Source organism: Podarcis vaucheri, assembly GCF_965113315.1.
Source record: "Podarcis vaucheri genome assembly, chromosome: 12".
In the NCBI taxonomy this organism is placed as follows: domain Eukaryota; kingdom Metazoa; phylum Chordata; class Lepidosauria; order Squamata; family Lacertidae; genus Podarcis; species Podarcis vaucheri.
Window position 1 is genome coordinate 3,178,850 of NC_138750.1, and position 20,986 is coordinate 3,199,835.

The 20,986-nt window shown below is 41.9% G+C and overlaps 1 protein-coding gene across 6 annotated transcripts in view; it reads left to right on the forward strand.

The window, feature by feature from the left end:
* EZH2 (enhancer of zeste 2 polycomb repressive complex 2 subunit) overlaps positions 1 to 20,986 on the forward strand; it is a 64,208-nt gene that overhangs the window by 12,445 nt on the left and 30,777 nt on the right. For 2 of the 6 annotated variants that reach the window (XM_082192804.1, XM_082192808.1), the window contains 5 exons: positions 5,208 to 5,362; positions 7,699 to 7,827; positions 8,094 to 8,210; positions 10,820 to 10,940; positions 13,159 to 13,320. In XM_082192804.1, the coding sequence (XP_082048930.1) occupies positions 5,216 to 5,362; positions 7,699 to 7,827; positions 8,094 to 8,210; positions 10,820 to 10,940; positions 13,159 to 13,320 (676 nt within the window). In that variant the 5' untranslated portion in view covers positions 5,208 to 5,215. Of the gene's footprint in view, positions 1 to 5,203; positions 5,363 to 7,698; positions 7,828 to 8,093; positions 8,211 to 10,819; positions 10,941 to 13,158; positions 13,321 to 20,986 lie in introns of those variants that run through there. The other 4 variants (XM_082192807.1, XM_082192805.1, XM_082192803.1 and 1 more) reach the window with 4 other exon arrangements.

Below are 20,986 nucleotides of genomic sequence, written 5' to 3' on the forward strand. Positions count from 1 at the left end.
TCTCATGCTCTCCTGATTGAGCTATCCCAGTTCTCAATTGTAGGTAAAGGATTATCTTAGTATTCTTATAAAAGCCTATTACGTTTAAAATATATAATTGAGGGGTATCAATTGCTAACATGCAGATCACTTATTTTAAGAATGTTAAGGAAAGGCTCGTGTACTATCAACTATGTATTTACTTATTTATTACATTTATGTACCGCTGTTTTCTTCCAAAGAGTTCAATGTGGTCCGCATGATTCTCCTCCCCATTTCATCCTCACAACAACTTGGTGAAGTAGGTTAGACTAGGAGATGGTGACTGGGCCAATGTCGCCCACGACATTGCATCCCACGCTCTGCTCAGCACTCCCTTTCGCTAGCCGCGTGGAGTGTGTGTGTGTGGTGCTTGCAGGCTTTCCCCCGGCTCTTGGGGGCTTTTCTGGGAGGTGGGAGAAGGGATAGAGCCATGCGCTCTCTCCCTTCCTCCACCTCCCGCAAAAGCCAGGGATAGCCGCACGAAGCCTCCGCAGGGCAGCGGTATGAAGGCTCTCCGTGCCCTGCGGCGGCTTCTCGCGAAGCTAGAACAACTAGAGGGAGCACTGCGCAGTGCTCCCTCTAGCTGTTCTGGCTTCTGGGGTAGCCGCGAAGCCTCCGCAGGGGAGCGGGATGAAGGCTCCCCGCTCCCCTGCAGAGGCTTCACGCAGCTAAGCTAGAACAGCCAGGGGGATCGCAGCGCAGCGATCCCGCTCGCGGTCCTGGCTTCTGGCTTAGCTGTGCGCAGCCTCTCCGGGCAAGGGGAGCCTTCATCCCCTGCCCGGGAGAGGCTACGTGTGGCTAAGGCTCCCCCAAGAGCCGTGCTCCCTTTAAAGAGCCGTGGAGTGTGTGTGCGGCTCTTGGGGGCTTTTCCCCGAGGAGGGAGAAGGGAGCAGAGCCCTCCTGCCTGCAGTCGCTCCATAAGATGCACACACATTTCCCCTTACTTTTTAGGAGGGGAAAAGTGTGTCTTATAGAGCGAAAAATATGGTATATACCACATTTAAGGTACACCTCACAAGGCAGTTTACATAAGATTATTTCAATAATAAGCATTTTTTTAAAAACTTGCAATGGAATGGAAAAGGCAACTTGTTTGTTTTGAAAAAATATGTAACTGCTCCTTCTTACTTGGCTCAGGGTAAGATGGTTCTGCCCTAACCATTCTTAAGGAAATCAGCCCTGAGTGCTCAGTGGAAGGACAGATCTTGAAGCTGAGGCTCCAAGACTTTGGCCACCTCTTGAGAAGAGAAGACTCCCTGGAAAAGACCCTGATGTTGGGAAAGATGGAGGGCACAAGGAGAAGGGGATGACAGAGGATAAGATGGTTGGAAATTGTCCTCTGAGCTACCAACATGAGTTTGACCATACTGCGGGAGGCAGTGGAAGACAGGAGTGCCTGGCGTCCATGGGGTCACGAAGAGTCTGACACGACTAAACAACAAAAAGATGGTTATGCAGACTTCCCTGGGGTAACAGATGATGGGGCACTATGGGAGCTGCATGGCGACAGTTCCTTAGACTTCTTTCTTTCTTTGAGCCAGTGAACTGGAAGGAGACACTGAAGGAAATCAGTGGTCCCTTAGACATTTGAGAACATAGCTGGTCCTTGTGCGTATCCTTGGTTTTTAGATACCCTGTTTATAAAATGATACCAATGCCATGGGATGACTTTTTAGGTTTAACATCTGGGTCTGGGAAAACTAAACAAATCACAGTTTGTATATAACAGCCCTGTCTTGTCGTCTTGCTATTTTTTGTGTGAAACACAACAGTTTTGTGGAGGAGCAGAACAAAGAAGAGGAAACTTTTCCCCCCTTTGATGCAAGTGATGGGAATACCGTCTCCATTTCAAATCTTATCTGCTCTGCAGATTAGCTCTGCCTGTTTTTCAGTAGAGTATGTTTATATTTACTTTGAGAAGTTGTGAATGTTGTTGCAGCTTTGCAGTCTGTTCTGCAGTGTTCACTAATGTTCCGTAAAGGAACTTGTCCTTTTGTTTTTTACAGTGAAGTTATTTCTTCTATAGAAGTAATACGGTACTAGAATTTCTGTGCTCTGAAAATTCATGCAGATGGTGTTTTCTTTCTTGAGCATGCAGTGAAGCTCCCTATAGCACAAAATTGTCTTTACTTGATGAAGAAGCTGCAGGACATGAAATGTATAGGAATTAAATTAGTCAAAAGGGACTGATAAAGATAAGAGGATTGGAATCTGTGCTGGTAACAGCCCAGGCCTGGACTTGTAGCCTTTTGATTTGGTTTGCATGATGTCTGGGATAGTCATGGGCTGTGTTTTGTCTTGGTTCAGTGTGAGAATGTTCAAGCCATTTGTTGCTTTTTTACAGAAGGTTTTTGTAACTGACTTAAGTATTGACTGCTGTATACCAAATACATGCAGATAACAGCTTTGTAATTGTCTAGTTCCTTTTTAAGTTATTGGGGCAGTAAAGAGTTTCTGAATGTAGCATAATTGACTTCCTTCATTTTGGTTTGATACACTTTCTCTTTCTTAAACTTACTCATTTGTATATTTCTGCTCTTTGGGTTTATGCGATAATCGGTTTCAGATTTAATTGCTGTTTTGCAGAACAATGCCAATTACACTGGTGCCCCGCAAGACGAATGCCTCGCAAGACGAAAAACTCGCTAGACGAAAGGGTTTTCTGTTTTTTGAGTCGCTTCGCAAGACGAATTTCCCTATGGGCTTGCTTCGCAAGACGAAACGTCTTGCGAGTTTGTTTCCTTTTTCTTTAAGCCGCTAATAGCCGCTAAGCCGCTAATAGCCGTGCTTCGCAAGACAAAGAAACCGCAAGACGAAGTGACTCGCGGAACAGATTAATTTCATCTTGCAAGGCACCACTGTATTGTGCCATCCAAACCTGAGATCCATTGGAGGGGGTTAGGATACAGCAGAACTGGTTCTGTCCCAGATACCAGGAAGGGACCTTTGGGCCTCCGTGCCTCTCCAGAGGATGGGATAAACTGGCATCCTCAGGAATAGGCCTTTTTTTGTACCAGATTGTGGTGGCTAAACCTGAGGTGGTCCTGTGTATTTGTGATGGGGGCCTGGATAAGGAGTGCAGCAGGAAATGGCACACAAATGCTGTTGAGAAGAATAGCACCCTGGACATCCCCCATTGGGGATTGCATGTTCGAGCGATGTAATAACACTGTGTGCTTGGGAGATCAAGTTTGTTCAGGCATGCCATTCCAGGAGGCACTGAACAAGAAGGCACTCACACCTATCATGTCTTATGAGCCAGCGCACGACAGTGGTGTTGGCACCCTTACAGAAGGGACACACTAATGGGGTGGGGAACACAGGTGGTGGATATTGGGGTTACTTCAAGCATAGTGGTCATGCCTCTTCTCCTTCAGTCTCTTTGTCCAGTTCCTGTTAATCCCATGCTGACCCAGAATGTCTATGACAGTCAGCAGAATGCTGGTGACCCATCTGCACCTGTGAGCATGGTGGTCCAGCAGAGGAAGTGGTGGAGGGCCTGGAAGCTGCCTGCCTGGTCTGCCCATCCATCCCTTTCCTCTTTTTATTTAGAGCTCCAACAGTGAAAGTGAGTTTCGTGCATGTCTTCTTGTGTTCCAGCGGTAGCCCCTGGGGGCACCCCGGCTTCTTTGTTGGGCACAGGGATGGTTCCCTGGACCCAGATTAGTAATGCCCCTTCCTTTGAACCCCTTGCAGGCACTCTTCCCATTGGCCCAGCAGCCTTTGTGAACATAGTGGCTGGGCTCCCTCTGGCTGCCTGCCTGCCTTCTCTGGCCACCCTCCCATAGCCCACACCAATGCTGGTTCTCGTACTGACTCTGCTCTGGGTAACCACAGATGCCTCCAAAGCAGCTGTGAGGCAGAACCTGAGTGGCCAGTGTGGTGGCTGTGGTAGAGTTGCACAGAGACATTGCGGTGGGGCTCTCCTCGCTGTGGTAGGGGAAGGTGGTGGTGCCATGTCTGATGCTGCATAGCAACAAGGGTGCCAGAATGCCCCCTGCTGAGCAGGCTGTGGAGCCAGGCAATAGTCCACATTTGCATAAGGCATTTTGTTTGCAGTAAAGGCTTGTTTTTTCATTGGCCCCTGTGAAGTGCCAGGTTTCCTTGGTCTGATGTGGGGATCATTGAGTGCTTGCGCTGCTGGCAGAGCCATGTGCATGAGTTCTGTGTGTGCTGATGGTTGGCCACGTGTGTTTTGAGTGAGGCAAGTGTTCCTATTAGGTGGTGTGTTTGGATTGGTTGGCAATGGCAGCATTGCTGTGAATGTCATGGGCCTGTGTTTGGGGCTTCTGCTGAGCTCTTAAGTTTTTAGCTGGCTTCAGATTCTTTTTTCTCTGGCAGAGTGCATGATTTTTTTTTAGCAAAGTGGCCTGCTCAACTACAAGCTAAATACTAAAGGCCCTTGTATGTGTAATTGATATATCCGAATATTTTAAATTTCCTATAATTTAAACTTAAAAAGCATTAAGGCTTACTCAGCTCTGCAACCTTGTAAATTTCTGTTGTGCCTTTCTTTCTAACACAAGCTTCCATGGCAGCTATCAACATTTCTTCATCATAGTAAAAGAATGATCTACACAACTTAAAAATGATTTCTAATTGGGAGGCCCAGGCTAAGTTATCTTAGCACTGAGATCATCTCATGTTTAAGAGTGAGGACTGATGTTCATTATAACTCTGCTAATAACAGGTTCCTTTCCCCCCCTCCTTGTGAGCACTCTGCATTTGTGACTAATGAATTGCTGGAGTTATTTGTCATGACCAGAAACTGCAATCTCTTATCAACACTCAGCCCACATTTGTAAGATTTGCAGTGGTGAATCTAAGGAACGGAGCAGAAAACAGCTGCCGCACACTGAACCTCAACCTAAATGTCAAGGATTATATCTTGATACTTCTGTGGTTTGTGGAACCCATACTATTAGAATGGAGTGGCAGCAAAGCCTAGACTTATTTACTACTAAGGCAGGGTTAAGGATAGGACTCTGGAGTATACTATCATTTGAATTTTCCAGCTGAAAAAGTAGCACTGTAATGTTAGAAATGAGTGCTGCAGACGGGCTATAGCCCGTTTCAGATATAGGCTCCGTTGCATGCATAAACAGACCCTTGGTGTTAGAATAGATATCAGCCACTTAGTAGGCCTGACTGTGTTTGATCATATATCTAGGTTCTGTTTCTTGCAGGGATAATCATGGGTCAGACCGGAAAGAAATCTGAGAAAGGACCAATTTGCTGGAGGAAGCGTGTAAAATCAGAATATATGCGACTTAGGCAACTCAAGAGATTCAGACGGGCAGATGAAGTAAAGGTAACTAAGACACCTAATCCCAATAATAAGGTATTAAGATGACTCTTTTTTCCCAGTATGAATTTGTTTTTATACTGTAGTTTTGTAGTAAAATATTTTGCTTTTGATTTTCACCCTGTATTGGTTCTCATAAAAGGGCAACCATGAGAGCATGCAGCATTCAAATGAGGCTGTCCCTCGTTGAGTTGTAACAATTGCTCATGTTGTGATCTATTTAGTTCTGATGATACCCTGACTCTGGAATACCCTTCTAGGGAGCCTTAACCAGTGATGACATTACAATTTTTTTAGAACACCAGGTTTAAAAAGTTATTCCCTTGGGCATTTTAAATTGTTGTTATGGCCTCTGTTCTGCCTTTGTATCTCTGTTTTTGTTTTGTATTTTTATTGTCTCAGTCAGGAATTACTGTGAAAATAAGAAAGGGGGGGCACACACCAAATGTTATTCTTGCTCAGGGCACAATATTACCAACAATGTACAACAATAAAAATACATTATAATTCTAATGCAACCGAATATCCCTCAAACATTGATAACATTGACAATTTTATTATTATTATTATTATTATTATTATTATTATTATTATTATTATTATTGCATCCCCTTGGCTCTGTGCCCTGTGCAGGGGAGCTGCCTGCACAGCCCTAAATCCAGCACTGCCTGGAATCCATTTGAGCAAAGGGCAGTCTAGATATTTTAAAAATAAGTAAATAAATAGCTGTTTTCCATTCAGTATTGTTGTCCCTTTTAGAAAGATTCATATAATGCATTGGCATTAGAAAAAGTTATGCTTATATATGCAAAGTGCATAATATCTTACCACCCTCAGTATAGAAATTGGATTTTTGCAACAGAGCAACTATACTCTAAAGAGCCCAATGGGATTTCTGACTTTGAACAGTGGACACCCATGTCATATTGCAAACTACTTTTGAAAGTGTTGTCAATTTCTGAAGGGATCTGCTTAGTGACACACAGGGCTGCTGTTTGAAAAACACAACCCCCAAGGAAATCTTGGGCTCATTGGCCAGCCCCGAATTATAATTGCCATATAATGCAAGTGGAATAAGCAGAATGAATGGTGTCCTGCAAAATTTAATTTAAAATATTATATTTGTTGAACACAAATTTAAGTAGCTTCTAAAGGTGATCCTTCATTAAAACAGCTTTCATCTTTTTGAACTGTTTATTCACTTTAATATTGTTTGGAAAGAACTGTACTCTGTAACTTTTCAGGACCTCTTTCCCATAGCATCAGTCAGCCCTCCTGTTGCCAGTTGCTCCTAGAAGTCTGGGAACATGGAGTGGCATCTGGCACAGTGTGAGGGCCTGCGGTCAGAAATCAAAGTTGTAGACAGTCCAATGCTCTAGGTGCGAACATGTGGTTCTTTAATCAATATCTTAAAACAATTACCCATATATTGCAAGGGGTGTGGGCTGCGAGAGATGGTTGCCCAAAGCTGTCTGGAGAGATTCCTAGTTCATAAGTCATGTTCTTAAGCTCTACATTACACTAGTTCACACCTGGTTTTGCTGTCTATAGCACTGACATAATGAAGTATGGTATGGTATGTGCATAGCTCTTGGTCCATCTCTATATGCTGCTTAGCAAGTCTTGTGATTGTCCATAGTAGAATGCCTCAATTAGTTTACCTCTTATTTTGTCAGATGCAATGAAAATATTCTAGTGGACTATTTTTGAGAAAAGGTGTGTCTGAAAATCAGTACGGGTCAAGAGTTCTTAAGCATCATTGTTTTGAGGACCTTGGGAACTTGCAGGGTGAAGGATAAGAGCCCAGTGCAAATAGTGCAAACCGCACGGTTCTGCGCATCTTGTTTTAAGCTCCTGGAGTCCAGCATTTTGCCATTATTTGCTTTTGAAGAATATATTAGTTGTTTTCTTTCATTTTTTATATTGTCAGAGACCATTTGAAAATATACTGTGGACCACAGTTTAAGCACTCTTAAGGTAGATGATAAAATACCCTTGCCTCCTGAAATATCTGGACAATAATGAAACCTCTAGCAGTTTTGGTCAGCTGCATATGGCACAGTCATCAGAAGCTGCTTTATTCTGAGTCTGATCATTGGCCGTGGGTGTCAGGGCTGAACCGGGGGTCTTCTGTGTGCAAAGCATGTGCTCTGCCACTGAACTGCAGTGTTTCAGATGGGAGACTTTCCCAGTCCTGCTTGACAATGCTGGGGCTTGGATCTGAGACCTTCTGCACGCAAAGCAGATGTTCTGCTATGGAGCGATATCCCTTCCCTGTCTTTCACAGTCAGATGAGCATTGTTTTTAGATACCCAAATAACTTTACAAATGCTTGTGGGTTCTCAGTTCTTAAAACATTATTTTATTTCCAGAGCATGTTTAATTCTAATCGTCAGAAGATCCAGGAAAGAACAGAAATATTAAACCAAGAATGGAAACAACGCCGGATACAACCTGTGCACATCATGACTTCTGTGAGCTCATTGCGTGGGACCAGGGAGGTTGGTTAACATGATGTGTTTGCTTGAAATGTTGTTAGAAAGTACACATTACCTTTACTATGTATGGTGTGCACCATACCTAAGGAACAACTCTATCTGAGTAAAAGCAAACATTTATAAGCACTTTTCAATGTTAGCATTTCTTTTTGAATTAAAACTGTTCACTTTATCCCTTCGAAATGCACACCTTTGTTTGTCAAGTCAGGTTTTTGCTGCTGTTTAAAAACAATGTACTACTAGTAGTGTAATTGTATCTCTTCTTCCAGTGTTCAGTCACCAGTGACTTAGATTTTCCAAAGCAAGTAATTCCCCTCAAGACTCTGAATGCTGTTGCTTCAGTACCCATAATGTACTCTTGGTCTCCCCTTCAGCAAAACTTTATGGTAAGTGAAATACGGGACTAAACCAACTGAAATGGAAACCAGCAAAAGAGTCTGCTGAATAATAGTTGATGCCGTCTTTCTAGTATAGTGTGACTCTGCAGTGCTACTATGCCCAATAATAGTTTTAATGGTTCAGCAAACCTCATTGTGTGTCAAATTGATTCCTGACAAAATTAATTTTATTATTTGCAAACGCTGGATTTTGCAGAAAGCATCTGAATAAAGTCACAGTGTCAGAATTCTTCTTCATGGATGAATAAATCTGGGCATTTCTGTTTGAGGAAATTTGTACAGAACTTGCACCAAACATTTAAGAAATGTAGGAAGTGTTAGCTACTCACTGATGCTTTATGGTCTTCAGAAGCTGATTCACAAAAGGACTCAATTTTGGCATCCAATAGACAAGTCAGAGTAGCCAGAATAAAGAATTAAAATAGAAGAGTTGCACTGAACTGTATTTCTCGGCTGATGGTATGGTTCGTAAGGTAGGCGGGAAGGGAAGCAATTTTCAGTGTCTTTCTCGCGGACTCTCCTTCATTAGAGGTTTTAAAGCAAAGGTTGGATGGCGATCTGTCATGGATACTTTAGTTGAGATTCCTCCATTGCAGGGGGTTGAACTAGAAGACCCCCAGGGTCCCTTCCAGCTCTATAATAGCAGGTCACCTGAAGTCATTGTGATGTCAGGGGATTGGCAGATGACTCTTCCCACCAGTTAAAATTAGCCTGCAGAGGGTGAGAGAGGTAAGGATCAGGCCCACCAGCCTGATCCAATTCCCTTTCCCCACACCTTAAGAGGCATTTAAAAAGAATTATTAAGCCTTTTTTTATTTGCTTTTATTTTCTGTTCAAAAAATAACACCTCCAACAATAAATAAATAAATCATCCATTAAAACCAGTATTAAACTAAACAGAAAAATTGAAGGGCAGTATGAAATGTGTAAATAAATTGCTGACGTTACCATGTCAGTTGAGCAGCTTGCAATAGATAAAACTGATTTATAGAATTGCATTGACTGTAGCAGGTATATATTTTTTTGTTTAGAAGAAATAGGTAGGCCAAATGCACCCTTTTCTCTACATATACATTGGTACCTCGGTTTAAGAACAGGCCTGTTTACGAACGATTCGGTTTACAAACTTCGCAAAACCGGAAGTAGTGTTCCAGTTTGCGAACTTTACCTCGGTCTAAGGACAGAATCCGAATAGTGGAAGGGCAGCGGTGGCAGGAGGCCTCATCAGGGAAAGTGTTCCTCGGTTTAAGAACGGTTTCAGTTTAAGAATGGACTTCTGGAACGAATTAAGTTTGTAAACCGAGGTACCACTGTATAGAGAAAATTTATTTGAAAAAAGGTAGTAGCACAAAAAATAGTATAGTCACAAAATAAATATTTTATGCAACATTTTCAGCAAGGGCATTCCTTAATAGACTTCCGCCTTGTGGAATCTACTTTATTTCTTTTTGCCAGAACCTATATAGAGAAAAAAAGAAATACATTTAGAATTAAATATTTCTGTGTCCAGGTATTTGTTTTGTGTGCAGGAACTAAGCTGAGCTCCGTCATCCCAAGCAAAAATTCACTTCTGGTTACCCCTAGCTAGCAGTATAATTTAGAGCAGGGAGACTTCAGTTGGGAGTCCTTGCTAATCTTTGCAGATTACCTACAGATCTATCAATAAATTCCAATCTACCTTCTGCCCACCCCTCCCTAAATAAATAGGTTTTAAAAAGTATTGTTTAACTATGATTTTATGTATTCATACATGCGTGCGCGCACACACACATTTGATTATAAAATACAATATGCCTTTTATGTCTTAATATGAGTACAGAGCTGTTTAATCTATGCAAATGATTAACTACAGAAGGTCACTCTTCCCTCATAAATGCACAGGAACATACACAGAAATGCTGTTACTTGAGCTTCTGCCTCACATGGTGACTGTATACTGCATATGACTACTGTAATGCGCATAACTATGGCATTTGGAAAAAATTTCCACTGAAATGTCTGCTAAAGAAATTGCTGTGGCCTTTTGTGTATATTCTACAAGATCACTCCTGACTACACCCCTTGCAATGATCTGGATGTCCCTCCTGCACTTTTGTAGGGTCACAAAGTATGAACTGTGCAATAGTTTAGCTTATCAAACAGTTCATTACAGTGAATGCTCATTGCACAGCAATTTCTACCACAAGCCTAAAGGAAAACGAGTAAAGACCATTTAGACCATTGCCCAATCCAGAATCTAGCATGTGTGCTGGCCTCTTCGTTTCAATGGAAAAGTCACATGCATGTCTACAAAGGAATGTGCAGTTGGCTTTGCTGATTCTGTTCTTAATGAAAGGGACATCGCTTTCAGATGAGAGGAGGAAGTAGAGATGAGGTACCATTCGTAGGAGACCTTGCTATATAGAGGTACCATATATTAGTGGACGGCTATGGAATTTTGATTAAGTATCCATGGAATTGTTGCTTTTGATGCGAGTTGTTGGTTGCTTTGCTTTTTGGCTTTGCCGTGCCAGGGATTGATGAGTGATCAAAATTTGTGCTTGTGGTGAGAGACTTCTCCCCCCCCCCCCTTGTTATATTTTTTACCTTATGTCTAGGTAGAGGATGAGACAGTTTTACATAACATTCCTTATATGGGAGATGAAGTGCTTGACCAGGATGGAACTTTTATTGAAGAATTAATCAAAAACTATGACGGAAAGGTGCACGGAGACAGAGGTGAGTTCGGATGTGTATGTTTGTAAGTGGACTGCTACTGATCGCCAGTCTGGGTTGCCTGTGCTGTTCTGAGCTTAACTACCTAAAAAGCCAACCACAATATAAAAAGCACAATTATTTTGCTTCCGACTGAATGAAAAACGCATGATTTAGTACAATAATTATGCCTTTGGAAATAAACATCAATTCTCATATTTAAAAACAAGAAGTAGTACGTATTTCCAAAAATGTAATTATTATTCTAAATCACATGTTTTCCATGAAGCAAAATAATTGTACTCGCTGGCTTTCCAGATAGTTGGCTTCACCTGCAGAATACAGGAATATACCCTTTTTTACTTCTCACATAAGGGTTTTGTGCCTCTGCAGAGCTCATTCAAGGAGCTTGTAAAACCAGGCTAGAGTTTTGACATGTGTCCTACCTTTTTATCCCTTCTAAGTATGTGGGTCCTTCTCACTTTTTACCACAGCAGTCGCTTGTTCAGAAAGCCCTTTGGGCCTGGAACGTTCTGAGAAGAGACCTGTGTGGACGACCACCTGGGCTGTTCTGCACCCAGTCGGCCGAGAGTGCTTTCCCATGGCCAGAGCTGGTAATGTCACAGAGTCCACAGCCGGCCCAGTCAGCTTCTGCAGCATCTTACCCTTTGCCTCAGGAAGCAAAATGTCTTTGTCCAACCTTGTCATTTGTCCATTTGCAGGGACAATGAGCAACTTTCTTGGTGTGAGTTTTGCAGCTGTTTCTGTTCACAAGCAACATTTTAGTTGTAATAGCATGTGCTCTGAGAGCAAGTGAGGTCTGACCGCTGTAACTTGGCTCTGTATTGGGGTGGAGCGCTTGTTGAGACCTGATGCTTTCCTCCTTCTAAAACTTGTCATTGTTCCTCCTCCCTTGTCCTACCCGTATTTCTTCCAAGCCTGGCATTGGGCATAAAGAGGGCTTTAGATACCTTGGATCTGAGCCCTCTTCTTACTTGATGTGTTAGGGGGAGTTGGTGGCAGTTCATCTGCTATAAGATGGCAAGAAGAATGAAACTACCTCCACCCAACATTTTGCTTCTGGATTTAATTGAAGGTTCACCTCCACAATGAGCTTGGCAAAGTTTTCTGTTCAATCTTACTCCACTAGGGTGTTTTCCCCAAGAGTCCTGCTGATGGACTTTTGCTGTGCTAACTCTAGGTTTCAACCTTTATTCATCTGCCATTTCTCACTTTATCTGAAAACCTGGGCAGATGACTTCTCTGAAAGGACCATGCTCATCTCTTTCATTTCATAACACGTGCCTTGCATCTGGTAAGTGAGCTTACTACTGCACCTGTATATGGGGATAGACAAAGACCACAAGAAGGAATACATTGCTCCCGTGTCTATATAGTTGCACAACCCACCTGCCTCTCCCGCTGCATATGCTGCTGCGCCTGTTGCCCTTCTCTCCCTCTCTTGCAGGGCTGCTATGTCAGTCCAAAAATGGAGCTGAGTGGGAAATTGGGAAAAATACTTCTTAATGCATGCACATGAAAGAGTCAGGTGGAGTTCCTGTGAAAACTCTAGCCCAGTTTTGGAAGCTTCCTGTTTGAGTTCTGCACATATACATGGCTAAATAGATGACTGCTTTAATATCTAGCGTTAGATGTGCAACCTGTTCTTTATAGCACAATCGTATTCGTGTCTGCTCAAAAGTAAGTCCCATTGAGTTCGACTGGACTTATTCCCAGGTAAATGGACTAGGATTGCAAAAATAATGCTGCTCTGAATTATCTGTGATTAGGGATAGGAATGATAATGAAATATTAAATATCTTTCTGTCTTTGGCTTGGCTACTTTCTCATTTTCTGCAAGAGAATTATCCCAGGACTCAGCTATAAAGTTGCAAATATAACGTTTTAAGTGCATGAAAAAAATGTGACACTAGATGGCGATGGTGAGCTAATGGGAAATTCAATATATATATTACAATTTTTTTTTAAAAGGCATGTTCACAGTGTTTTTTATATATGTCTAGATTCAGCGTAAATAAAGTTCTGTGTTGTGTCCTGGAAGACTAAAAAAGTATAGTTGAAGAGAAATAGCTACAAGATCTTATTCATGTCCATTTTCCTGTGTTTCCAAAGTTAATTTACTTTTAATGTTTTTCTGCGTAGTGAGCTATGCTACCTGAGGATATGCACAGCCTGTTTACAAATGCATATCTCTTCCATTTATGTCTATACCTGATTTCAGAATGTGGGTTTATCAATGACGAGATATTTGTGGAGCTGGTCAATGCTCTTGGGCAGTATAGTGATGACGAAGACGATGAAGATGACGACGACGATGGTGGCGAAGACGACAATCTTGATGGGAGAAATGAAAAGCAAAAGAACCGAGAGGCCAGCAGAATAGGTAGGTTAATATGGTGCAAAGACATTTATTTAAATGCCTTTCCCCTTCTGCAGAGGTGGGAATGTATTAGAATGGTCCGCTCTCAGGTGGTGATGGCTCCAAATGGTTTTCAGATGGCTCTGGGGGATTTTCCAGCTGATATATATGACTGGCTCTCCTATTGAACCCCTGGCTAATTTGTGGAATACAGAGGACCTAGACCATGGACATAATTGCTTCTGAAGGCCTTCCTTCTGTTGGGCTCCCCCTCAGGCTAGAGCCTGAGGGGGGGCCTGAGCTGAGGGCAACAAAGCAAGCCGTGAGAAGGGTTGAATGCGGGTGGAGGAAAACACCAGGTGAGTGCAACCACACACTAGTGACGGCTAATTATTGAGCCTACTTGGTGGCAGTGAAGGCAATGAAGAAGAACCACTTAGTTGTTTTTATTGCTTTGTTCATATGATGCCTAGAGCGGCTTTTCTTGGTAGTACAGGGCCTCTTACAGTCTCACCTGAAGGGGAAAGGAATCGACGGTGGCCTGCTGTGACTTCTTTGTGAAGCATTTGGAGGACAGAAGCCACATCTGCTGGCATCTTGACTCCACTGTTCCATCAGATGAATTTCCAGAGGCATCTGGAACACTTTCTAGGCTTCTTGTGTTGGATAAGTTTCAGTTAGTATGGCTTGAAGACACAGACAAGGTTCGGTTGACTGCTTCTGATCTTGCCCCTCATGGCTGATTAAATCTAGCAAGGAGGGGACAGCTTGTTACAATCAAAGCCTCCATGGGGGAGTGGGTTGTCCCTGCCTGCCTATATAAAGCAGTGGTAAGAAACTTTAAACCACAGAGCCTAGGACTTGCTGATCAGAAGGTTGGCGGTTCGAATCCCCGCGATGGGGTGAGCTCCCGTTGCTCGGTCCCAGCTCCTGCCAACCTAGCAGTTCCAAAGCACGTCAAAGTGCAAGTAGATAAATAGGTAGCGCTCCGGCGGGAAGGTAAACGGCGTTTCCGTGCACTGCTCTGGTTCGCCAGAAGTGGCTTAGTCATGCTGGCCACATGACCCGGAAGCTGTACGCCGGCTCCCTCGGCCAATAAAGCAAGATGAGCGCCACGACTCCAGAGTCGGCCACGACTGGACCTAATGGTCAGGGGCCCCTTTAACTTTAAGAAACTTTAAGAATCATAGAATCATAGAGTTGGAAGAGACCACAAGGGCCATCGAGTCCAACCCCCTGCCAAGCAGGAAACACCATCAGAGCACTCCTGACATATGGTTGTCAAGCCTCTGCTTAAAGACCTCCAAAGTAGGAGACTCCACCACACTCCTTGGCAGCAAATTCCACTGTCGAACAGCTCTTACTGGCAGGAAGTTCTTCCTAATGTTTAGGTGGAATCTTCTTTCTTGTAGTTTGGATCCATTGCTCCGTGTCCGCTTCTCTGGAGCAGCAGAAAACAACCTTTCTCCCTCCTCTATGTGACATCCTTTTATATATTTGAACATGGCTATCATATCACCCCTTAACCTCCTCTTCTCCAGGCTAAACATGCCCAGCTCCCTTAGCCGTTCCTCATAAGGCATCGTTTCCAGGCCTTTGACCATTTTGGTTGCCCTCCTCTGGACACGTTCCAGTTTGTCAGTGTCCTTCTTGAATTGTGGTGCCCAGAACTGGACACAGTACTCCAGGTGTGGTCTGACCAGAGCAGAATACAGTGGCACTATTACTTCCCTTGATCTAGATGCTATACTCCTATTGATGCAGCCCAGAATTGCATTGGCTTTTTTAGCTGCCGCGTCACACTGTTGGCTCATGTCAAGTTTGTGGTCAACCAAGACTCCTAGATCCTTTTCACATGTACTGCTCTCAAGCCAGGTGTCACCCATCTTGTATTTGTGCCTCTCATTTTTTTTGCCCAAGAAAACTTCTATGGACCAGAAAATCTAAGCCATCAGTTGCTAGTGTCCCCTTCTTGGACAAGGTTCTTCAGTGTGTGGTCATAGGTCACATCCAGGCTCTCTTAGATGAGACTTGATGTTCTAGATCAATTTCAATTGGAGTTTCGACCCCGTTTTGGCACAGAAAACTGCCTTGGTCACCCTGTATTATTATTTTTGTTGGGAGAAAGACAATGGGAGTGTATCCCTGTTAATTCTCCTTTATCTCTCAGTGGTTTTCAACACCATCAACCCTTGTATTCTTCTGCAATGATATTCATTGTATTCTGGAATGGGCTGTACTTTTTTGCAATGGTTCCAGAGGTTCCAATCCTACTTGGATGACTGTCTCCAGGGATGGTGCTTGGGAGGATGTTGCTTTCAGTGTGAAGTGCCACATTTTATTATCATAAAATATATGATAATATATTTTAGTATGTCAGTCTCTGGTAAATAGCACCTTGTACCATTGAATGGCGCTGCAAAAACCAGTTACTGGCACTAAATATATAGAAACCTCAACTGTTTAAATCAAGGCCACCTCACATGCTGTTACACATAATTGTATAGGCCTAGTTACTTTTAAGTGTATAAAGCATTAAAGCTATTTCTGTTTAAAAAAATCACACCGTATGGCCATTGCTAAGAATAAGGTCATATCAAAATGGGGGGCGGGGGCGGGGAGGCTATTACATATGGTTGAAATACATACAAATTCAAATGTTCATCAAATTAAATGTATAACATTTTTTAAACTTTTTAAAAAATGTTTTCTGTAGCTCACATTTCAGAACTGCCTATGGTGAATGACACAATTCCTAGTTATGTAACTGGATAAAATATAAATTATTAATTACTTACACTGGCAATAGCACAGCTTGACTTATTATTTACTAGATTTTTAAAATGTGGGTTGTAAAAATGGTTCTTACATTAGAATTTACAGTTTGTGGAGAATATTCTCTGGATAATTTTCTAGCAGAGAATATTCTCATTCTCGAGAATATTCTCACCTCACATCACTAGGCCGGCCATATTGGGCCAATGACATGCTGGGACAGCTCCATGGTCATCATGGAAGTCATGAAGTCCTGAGCCACCCCAGAGCCAGTCGCTGTCTGGGGCTTCCGGTTCTGGCTTCCTTAATGGAGCCAGGTCCCACGACAACGGGAGATCATTGGCATAGATGAATCAAGGATGATTGAGGATAATTATCCTTGCAAACTCCCCCCCCCCCACAGGGATGGGGACAACAGGCTGCACCTGCATATCGTCTCGGTACCTGGCTTTTGCTCTGGCCTGGAATGCAGGAGGCAGGCAGGCACTGAGGGCAAAAGCCCTTGGCCTGTTGGTAACCCACCTGCGCCACCACTAAGAAGGTTCTGTTCATTAGAGATTATTTGAGACTAATGTACAGACGTACGCTGGAGGAGATGGGATAAGATCACAAACTGCCAAATTGAAACAGCTACAAGGTCGTTAAGATTTGAATTGGAAATAAGACTTCATTTGATGCAAAAGACAGTATGTAGTATGGAAAATCCAAAGTTCATAGGGGATTTCTAAACCATATTGTTAGAAAATCAATTTATGCTGTTTGGGGAAAATATAAGAACTTAGTAGAGAATAAAACCCCATGATAGATATCACCATTGGAAGCGTCAGTTTAAAAAAAATGGGAAAAGAATGGGCAATGTATAATGAGTTGACCATGGAAGGAAATCAATTGAAAGTAAAAAAGTTTGAAGACATAAGACATCTGTTAACTGATTGGCTCCATTATCACCAATTAAATGACATCTTTAGGTTGGATAAAGGGGTTGGTTTTGGTAAAGAATTTTGAGATTACAGAAATAACTGTTGGGAAATAATGAAAAAGTTCTGTCGAAAATGTTTAAATTGTTGCTGGAATAGAAAAGAAAAGATGAGGAATTAAAATCTGTAATACACTGGGCAAAAGATGTGGGATATAATACACAACTTGCTTCATGGGAGAAGTTATGGAATGAGGATTTAAAATTTACAGCCTGCTGTACTTTAAAAGAGAATTATATGAAAATGATGTACCGTACTTTGTAATTTGACTCCTACAAGATTATCGAAAATGTATAAGAATTTGACCAACAAATATTGGAAGTGTAAAGCTAAAGATACATTCCATCATATGTGGTGGACTTGGAAAATAGCAAAGGCCTTCTGGGAAATGATTTATAATGAACTGAAAAAAATGTTTAAAATATTTTTTGTTCAAAAACCAGAGGCCTTTTTATTAGGTATAATAGGAGAAGAATTACCGAAGGATAAGGAAGTACTGTATATATGCGACAACAGTGGTAAGAATGTTATTTGCCAAGGGATGGAAGGAAGAAAGAGCGCCATCGAAAGAAGAATGGATAATGAAGTTGATGGACTATGTGGAAATGGTAAGGCTGACCGGGAAGATCAGGCACCAATAGGACAGCAAATTCAACAAAGAATGGCATAAGTTGGCCCCTCTATTAGTCAACTAATTTACTTTAATTGACATATTCAGGATATTACCAAATGTTTGGCTAAACATCATCACTCCTATATTTTAAAAAAATGACCCGAAGCAGCCTAAGAATTACCGTCCAATAAATCCTTGGCAAAAAGTATGATTTTTCCCTCAAAGTCCTCAAGTTGTCAAATGGAGACTAGATAATCACCCCATTGACCAGGTAAAATCTTTCAAATACCTAGGGATACCTACCAGTCAAATTTAAACTGAACAACACACAGACGCCGAATGATCATCCAAGCAAAATGCACCACATCTGCGATTCTTCATTTTTTCTTCCTCAGATGCAACCAGATGGTCCCACTACAATAAATATTTTTAATGCCAAGGTCCTTTCTCAGTTATTATACAGCATTCCAATTTGGATACAAGCATTTAATAGAGAAGTGGAACAAATTCAATCAACTTTTCTTTGTAAGATCCTTGGTGCTCCTAAATATATAAGTTACTTAGCCTTATGTGTTGAAACCGGTCAACATCTGATGGAAACCAAAGCATGACTGACTACAACCAAGGCCTGGCTGAAAGTCCACTTTAGAACAACATCTAACTCCTTCTTAACCTCTGTGCTTGAAGACCGCATTTCATCTAGATGGTATAGAGCAATTCAAGATAAAATTCGTAGTTTGGGCATTGCTCTCGAGAGCCTTGAAGCATGTGACGCAAGTTACATATTCCAAATAATCGAGCAGCGACTCTACAACTACCAAAGACAGCGCTTGTTACTTCATACTCCGAGATCCTGTTCTCCGGAGGCCTTAGGTATTACAACATCCTATGGAACCTGTGCCAAATATCTATTACTCCCCTCCCATTGAAGAGCCTTTATGTTCACGAGATTAAATGCTTTCCCTTCTGCAGTGACCAAAGGCAGATTCTCACATACTCCATATCAAGCCCGTTTGTGTGCCTGCAACCAAGGAGTACCTGATTCAATGGACCACATTCTCTTAGTTTGCTCTCTACACAGCAGACCTCGCCAACTGATGCTGGGGAAAATGTTGGACTTCCAGCCTATAACTCCGAGAAGAAGTCAAATGAGGTTTCTCCTGGCGCTGCCTTTTTCCTGGGACAATTTGGCATCGAAAATAACTAACCGTGAGTACAGGAACGCTAAATACCTGGATTTTAAACAAGAATTGGCGAAATAAAAGGAACTTGGACTCTAAAATTTACCCTAATTTGGTACTGAAACGGAAAGGGCTAAACAGGAAGTCACCCTTCTGTTGTAGTTATAACAAAGCAAAGACAACGTAAACTAGAGCCTTAAAAATCACTTTTAAAGGATTGTCTTTCATCATTCAAAATTGCGGAACCCCCCTTCGGTAGCAGGAGAAGGGGGACTTTTTCCTGAGCTGTTTAAACCTGCAGAGTGAAGCTAAAGCAAAGTAATTTTCCACCATCCTGACCCTGGAGCAGGGTGTCAGAATTGATGTTTGAAGCTCATTGACCGGAAATAAATGCTTTGACAGATAGTTAAAAGAAGAGAAACATTGTGACTCCATTGTTTCCTTTCGTATTTTAAAAGAACAAATATGGACAAAATATCTTTAAAAGGAATCTTTGTTGCTATTGTTTTCAAGATAAAGAACAACCAGAAGTTTTTCCCCCTAGAGGGGAACTGTGAAATTGTAACTAAATCCTGGGAACTTGCAGCTGTTACTGATTACAACTGTAGGAAAGAATTTTGTGACCTTGCAGGACAATGCCTTCAGAAGCACTGTTGGGTGCTTTCTGTAAAATAAACGCCCTATTGTATCAGTTAAGTCAGAAGATGGTTTTTATGACTAATGTTGCCAGAACCTTTGATCAGGTAGTGGAAAAGTATATGGAGCCCATTCAGGAACCAAAACAGGAGCGTGCCATGACAGAACAACAGAAAGAAGAGGATTTTGCTGAATCTGGGATGCCAGGGATGGAGGGACTTTTGGCCCAGCAGGAAAATGAGCCTTTGGATCTGATAAATGAACTTGGAAAAAAACAGATTTGGAAAGATAAAGTTTGGATTGAACTGGAAATGGGGGGTTGGACTGACCCCCCCTTTGCAGGGATGGTTGGATTTTCCGAGTCTGGTAATGGGCCATCAGAGGTTTGGAGCTGTTGGGACTTTCAATTTTGGAGGGAATTTGAAATATGTTTTTAAACATCACATGGAGCTTAGTCTGGACTGTGAGAAAAGGGCTGATTTGCTGAAAAGGGTCAAAAACACAGTATTAAGCTGGAGTTCCCGCGAGTGAAAGGAAAATATGAAGAGCTACGAAAGGGACATGGAAGAGATTTGAAGACCTCGGATATAAGAGCACCAGGTTAATGTGCCAGACTAATGGGACAAAAAAAAAAAAAGACTGACAATCCTGGGACCGGGGGGAGAAGACGCTGGAAGAAGATTGGATTGCTTTTATTTTATTGTATTTTTTATATTATTATTACTAGAAATGTTTTATGATTGTTGGGAAAATGTTGAAATGAAATTACTTGGCTCTTGTAAAAATGTTTAAAGAATTTGGCAAAAAGGTAATGGTTATGAGAAGTTGGTAAAAAAGATTTAAGTTTTAAGCTCTAACGTCGTTTTTATAAGACAAGATGATAATAGAGTAAGGTAACATAATGATAAAATATTATGAATTATGGAAAGGATTTGCTGTGACAATTATTAATCAAGATACAAGAGATGGGAGGAGGAGGAGGTCATGGAAAGAAGGTAACGGAAATTGGAGAATTTGAAAGTGATGGTTTTCTTTTTTATTTTTCTTCTTATGCTTCTGTTTTTTTTTTCTTTTTTGTATTTTTGTCTTTTTTCTGTGTAATTTTAAAATTTGTTTTTGCTTCAATAAATATCATTTTTTAAAAAATGAGGTTTCTCCCGGCAGATCGGGACAAAGATATCACTGCTTTAGTAGCCTCCTTTTTAGCCATGTAGCAGGAACTAAACTAAACATCATTCAGTTTGTACAAACTTCACTCACACTCACACACTACATACGCTTCTGTTATAAATTCATAGAAAATCAACCATACATCGGATTTGCACCGTTCCACTTTTATTTGACTCCATGAAGGAAGGACTACAAAATGGGGAAGGTTTGATACAGGGCAGCCATAATCCCTTCAGCATACCAGCACATCCACAGGAGCCCTGCCCAGTTGCTATGCCAACCCTGATGGTCCTAGACAGAAGACCATCAAGATCACAAATAACTTGCATATGGGAGTG